Source organism: Polistes fuscatus, unplaced genomic scaffold (genome assembly GCF_010416935.1).
Source record: "Polistes fuscatus isolate 324 unplaced genomic scaffold, CU_Pfus_HIC Scaffold5, whole genome shotgun sequence".
NCBI classification, from domain to species: domain Eukaryota; kingdom Metazoa; phylum Arthropoda; class Insecta; order Hymenoptera; family Vespidae; genus Polistes; species Polistes fuscatus.
The window spans coordinates 10,728,460-10,734,620 of NW_025113129.1; the positions used below are offsets into that span (position 1 = coordinate 10,728,460).

General features: G+C 30.5%; 1 protein-coding gene across 1 annotated transcript; it reads left to right on the top strand.

The window, feature by feature from the left end:
- The first annotated feature begins 525 nt into the window (after positions 1–525).
- Positions 526–2,876, top strand: LOC122521966 (puff-specific protein Bx42). The gene is made up of 7 exons (XM_043642729.1): positions 526–626; positions 823–976; positions 1,067–1,542; positions 1,619–1,754; positions 1,822–2,080; positions 2,154–2,535; positions 2,598–2,876. Exons 1-7 carry the CDS (start codon positions 613–615, stop codon positions 2,806–2,808), a joined length of 1,632 nt encoding a protein of 543 aa, XP_043498664.1. The 5' UTR covers positions 526–612; the 3' UTR covers positions 2,809–2,876.
- The last annotated feature ends 3,285 nt before the right edge of the window (positions 2,877–6,161 follow it).

The window sequence follows — 6,161 nt, forward strand, 5'->3', positions numbered from 1 at the left end:
TGGAGATTATATATATATACACACACTCTCATACATTTAAATAGTGTACTGTAAGAGTATATTATTATATGCAGGCAAAAAAAAGTATAATAAAAAACAAAAAATACAGAATATATATATAATGAATATTGATATATGATATATTTATGGAAAATACGTGTTGACAAATAAATTATGTACTAATGGAACAATCACTTTATTACAATTTTATCCCTTCAAGAGAAAGATTTTATTATAATATTTTTATCTACGATAAAAAATTGAAAATTCCTTTTTTTGGCACCATGAAATTGGCTCGAAATTTGAAACAAGCATGTCCTGTTCTTTACATAAATTTAATTCGTTAATAAAATTTATTTATAATTTATACGAAATACCATGAGATTCGATTAAGTTGTAATAATAATTTAACAACATTTATGTGTGAAAATATTATTGTTTAATATTTAATATAATTTTCTTTTTTTTACGAGACTTTTATTTTCTTGGTTTGTTAGTTTCAGTTTTTGACACGTTGGCGCTGAGAGCGTCAACTCAATACTAAATGAATTGAATGCGGTTAGATTATTGTCTGAATTATTTTATGTTATTTCTTGGTAATTAATTGAGAAAATGTCTTTAACAAGGTAAATTTTTATATAATAATAGTTAATAATGTATAATATAGTAATATTTATATTAATTTTCTACATTATAGAACAATAGATACTTGCAATTATTTAAGATCGTGATTTCTAACCTCTAATGATTATAACATTGCAAGAAATTAATTCAAGAAAATATTTATTTAAGAATAATAAATAAGCAAATTTTTTATTACAGTTTATTACCTGTACCCAATCAAGTTGTTTGGGATAGGGAGGATGAAGCTCGTGAACAAAAGTTACGTCAACGACCAGTCTCTGCTTTGGTTAAGGCTGTTATTACAGCTCCACCCTATGGACAAAGAAAAGGATGGGTTCCACGCAGTGCAGAGGTTCAATTATTATTATTATTTATTATTTTTAAACAAAACATGGTGTTTATACAGTTTACGTTAAGTAAATCTTCTATGTAACTCTTATAGGATTTTGGAGACGGAGGCTCCTTTCCAGAAATTCATGTCGCTCAATATCCATTGGCAATGGGAATGAAAGGAAAAGAAACGACAAGCAATGCATTAGCAGTTCAACTTGACGCAGAAGGAAAAGTTAAATACGATGTAATAGCCCGACAGGGTCATTCTAAAGATAAAATAGTTTATAGCAAACTCAGTGATTTGTTACCATCTGAAATAACAAATGAAGAAGATCCTACCTTGCAACGTCCAGCCGAGGATGAAATCGATGAAATTACTGAGAAAACAAAAAAAGCTTTAGAAAAAATTACTAGATCTAAAATTGCTGCTGCTATGCCTGTCAGATGTGCAGAGAAACAAGCACCGGCTCAATATATTCGTTACACTCCTTCGCAGCAAGGACAATCTTTTAATTCGGGTGCCAAGCAAAGAGTTATTAGAATGGTTGAAGCTCAGATTGATCCATTGGAACCACCAAAATTCAAGTAAGAGTAATCATCTTTAAATTATATTTTTATTATATATTACTAATTGTATATATGTACATATATTTTTATGTAGAATTAATAAAAAAATTCCACGGGGCCCACCTTCTCCACCAGCACCAGTCATGCATTCTCCGACTAGAAAAGTAACAGTAAAGGAGCAAAAAGAATGGAAAATACCGCCTTGCATCAGTAATTGGAAAAATGCTAAGGTATTGGGTTATTTCATGAGATATTGAGTATTGTAATTATTATTAAACATGTAATATCTTGTGGTAGGGTTATACGATTCCTCTTGATAAACGTCTAGCTGCAGATGGTCGTGGGCTGCAACAAGTTCATTTAAATGAAAATTTTGCTAAATTAGCAGAAGCTTTGTATATTGCCGATAGGAAAGCTAGAGAAGCTGTTGAGATGAGAGCTCAGTTGGAGAAAAAGTTAGCGCAGAAGGAAAAAGAGAAGAAGGAGGATCATTTGAGACAACTTGCTCAGAAAGCCAGAGAAGAACGTGCAGGATTAAAATCCAGTGCAGCATTAGGTTTGTTTGTTATTATTGTTATTGTAAAATATAATTATTATAGGAAACATATTAATAATTTTTTTTATTACAGATAAGGCAGAAGAATCACGCGAAAGAGATCAGTTAAGACAAGAAAGACATAAGGATCGTGCAAGAGACAGAAATTTAGCACGTGCTGCACCAGATAAGAGATCTCGCTTACAACGAGAACGTGAACGTGATATTAGTGAACAAATTGCACTTGGACTTCCAGCAAAAAGCATTCCTACTTCCGGAGAAGCACAATTTGATCAGCGCTTGTTTAATACTAGTAAAGGAATGGACAGCGGTTATGGTCATGATGACGAGTACAATGTTTATGATAAACCATGGAAGGATGCTAACTCTATTGCTTCCCACATCTATCGACCAAGTAAAAATATCGATAAGGATAACTATGGGGATGATTTGGAAAAACTCGTTAAAACGAATAGGTTAGTTTATTGTATATTTTTATTTAGATACATTTGATTTATTATAATATTTGTTGTTGTAGGTTCGTACCAGATAAAGAGTTTAGTGGCACTGATAGATCAACGACACGTTCTGGACCGGTACAATTTGAGAAAGATGAGGAAGATCCTTTCGGTTTGGATCAATTCTTAAAACAAGCTAAACACGCTACAAGTTCTACAAGTACAACAACTAAACGTAAAGAAGACAGAGATCAACGTCGTGATGAACGTGATAAACGTAGGAAACATTAATTCTTTTTTTTATTTTCTTTTTAAATTTCTCTTATGAATTGTATCATATATTTATACACACCATAATAAAAATGGTATACATATATATATATATATATATATATATATGTATATATATATATATGTATGTATAACGGTGTATATATATATGTATATACGTACACCGTTTAAGAAAGTTTTGAATAAGTCAGATGGCTAAAACATTGTTATACTTATAATAATCAATGTGATAGATGTAAGTAAGATTTAACGTATAATAAGTATTTTAATATGTTTATAATTAAATATATATATATGTATACCCAAGTATATATATATAATTAAGTATATACATATACACATATAAATATATATACATAAATATACAAATTAAAATGAGAATATCAAACAAATTTCAATATATTGCCGCATGTCGAAAACTTATGTAAATGTGTGCGTGTTGGTGATGTGTAAATGCGTACACATTGAGAAATAAATTATGACATTATAACGTTCGATACAATCGTGACGATAATGTATTGATTTATAACGATGGACTTCTTCAATAACATTGCAAATGTAAACAACAAACGGTATTGACTGGATTTGCCTCTTCTAAGGAGTCAGTTCGGGCGGACTTTCACAGTGTTCGCATCGTATCTTCTCAGAAGTAATTTAAATATTTAATCATTTCATTTTATTTTATTTCATTTTTTTTTTAATTATTAACAATTGTAACCTATAATATTTTATAATCGTTATTAATTGTAATTAACATAGTTCTCATCATATAATAAACATTGTAATTTTTTAATAATATCTTATATTACCGGTCTTCATAGGTAGGATCCTCCATGTTATTTTTAATGTAATATATTTTTAAAAATAATTTTTTGTCTTACTAAAATATTTATAAAAATACATTTTGTATGTCTTATATTTGTAAATAATATTAATTACATTAAAAATAATATAGTTTTCTTTGAACGCATATTGATTGCATATTTGTAAATCTCTTTTTGGTTTAATCAATGTGTTAAAATGAAAAACCGTTATTGCTTGTCGATAAGACAGTTTTGAGAAATGCTTTATTTATTAAACTGTGTAATTTTTAACAAAAATTGTATATTTTCGTTACTCGTATATTTACATTTATTTATCATTTTATTTATAATTTTTTTTATGTTAATTTATTACAGGAAAACTACGCATCTCAATTGATATACTACCGTAATCTGCTTTACCGATAAGAACATTAATACAGCGCCGTTTAGTTACCAACATACGTTATCCGGAAGACCTCCATCATACTACGCTGGATTCACGAGAGGACAGTGCTGCAGAAGTTATACAACATCGTATATTTTAAACACCAGGTTAGTCTATTAATTTAAAATAATTAATTTAATAGAATATACATATTTATATATATAGCAACGAAATTCAAATTATTATTACTTTTTTATATATTTTTATGACGTTTGCAATATTTAACGTTGGAAAACATTTTTTTTTGGTCTCCCTATACTTTACTTTTATTTTTTCTTTTTTAAATAGGAAACAAATTTTTCAAGCTTTCGAAAGGTTTTATTAGCCTAATCCCTAGGCGTCGATAATTCTATTATCAAGCGTGTCGTGTTAGATAACGTAATGTATGCGCAGGGCTGTAATAAAAATCGACTTACACGTTTAGTTATCCCGAAAGCATACACATATAGGTACCTAAAAGCGTATCTATCTATCGGGTAGCACCCTTTTAGGTGTCGCTAAAAGTTTAATCAAAGTCAGATTAGCAGGGCTCGCTTCCACCTCGAGGGTGCACAACCGACCACCCTGCTTTTATTAAACGGGACTTGATTAGGGGGTTGCCAACGAATCTTTCGGAGTTTGTTTTTAGCTGGTTTTGTACGACATCGCACTTTCATTACGTGACTTTCGCATAATTGACTCGATTATTTACGACTAAACTTTGCTTTAACTTAATAAACAAAATTGTAGCTTTTTCTATAGATGTTGCATTCTGTTAATATTTTTGAATACGAATTTTTATAGGATTGAAATTTATTATAATATAAATAGATAAAATTCTCTGGTGTAGAGTATAAATGTTAAAGTTTCTTAGCCATTTCTTATTTAAATGTCGAAAACATTTTTTTGATTTAAACTTATGTCGAAGTTAATAATTTATAGGAGTCACAAATTTATTGAAATATTTTTAAATGAAATATTTTCTTAGGTTAAATTTCAGGCTAAACTAAATGTAAAAGTTTAATTTTGTATTGGAAGGATTGATCAATTTAAAAGGATTTGTCTCTCTCTCTCTCTCTTTTAGTAAACGGTACATCGAATTTCGAAGGATAATTTCGAATCGGAAACGCGATAACGACCTCTGCTAAAGACACGATGATTAAGGGACAGCTTGGCGGAGACACGTTTAGGCATCGCCACGGGAGTGGGTGGGAAATGATTCAATCTCCGTGTAATCCCTGTAATCCCAGGGGTATATCTTCGCGCTCTCATACTCGAACCCTAGGGAAAAGCTACGTTAGTACACGCCTCTTTGTCCAAATGTTTCTCTCACCCTCATTCACTCTCCCTCACTCATTCTCTTTCTCTCTTTCTCCTTCTCTCGATATTCCTTGATCATTTTCAATCATTTCGCTTTGTTTCTTGTCTGAACTTTGACCTTTCCAGATGAAAATTAGTTTCATCCTTATCAAGTTCCTTTGAATTTAATATAATTATTACATGTATGATTTAAGTACAGATTTTATATATATACTTAATTTTATTTATTTAGTTTTTTTATATTTCAAAAAATTATACGCTGTTGGTATAATGATTAGAAAATATTTTATTATTTTTGGATAATAGTATTATTGAAATAATGAATGTTAGATTCAAAATGTCAGGATTGTCAGGATAGTCAGGATCGTCAGGACAAAGTGCAAATGCATTTAGGAAAGAGACGAGTGTCAGGAGGGGTTGGTGTAACCGCGCAATAACTACCCTCGCAAATACCAAACGGAATACGACGTATCCCTCAACAATATGCATCTGTGTGAGTATTACGTGTCTGTATTTATGTATAAGTGTGTTTACGCGGTGGGATCACATCACCGAGCACGTTTTCCATCCCTATGTAGCTTAACGCTAATGAATCTGATTTGCATCTGATCCTGAAAACGATCTTCGATTCTCCCTGAGCTAGCTGAATGAATTATTTAAAGACCTTTCTCTCTCTCTCTCTCTCTCTCTCACTCCTTCTTTCCTTCCCCCTTTCTTTTTCTCTCTGTTTTTCGAATGATTGATAACGTAATATAATATATATGTTTTCAATTTGGGAATTTCAAGCATAAATTCCAATTGGATAG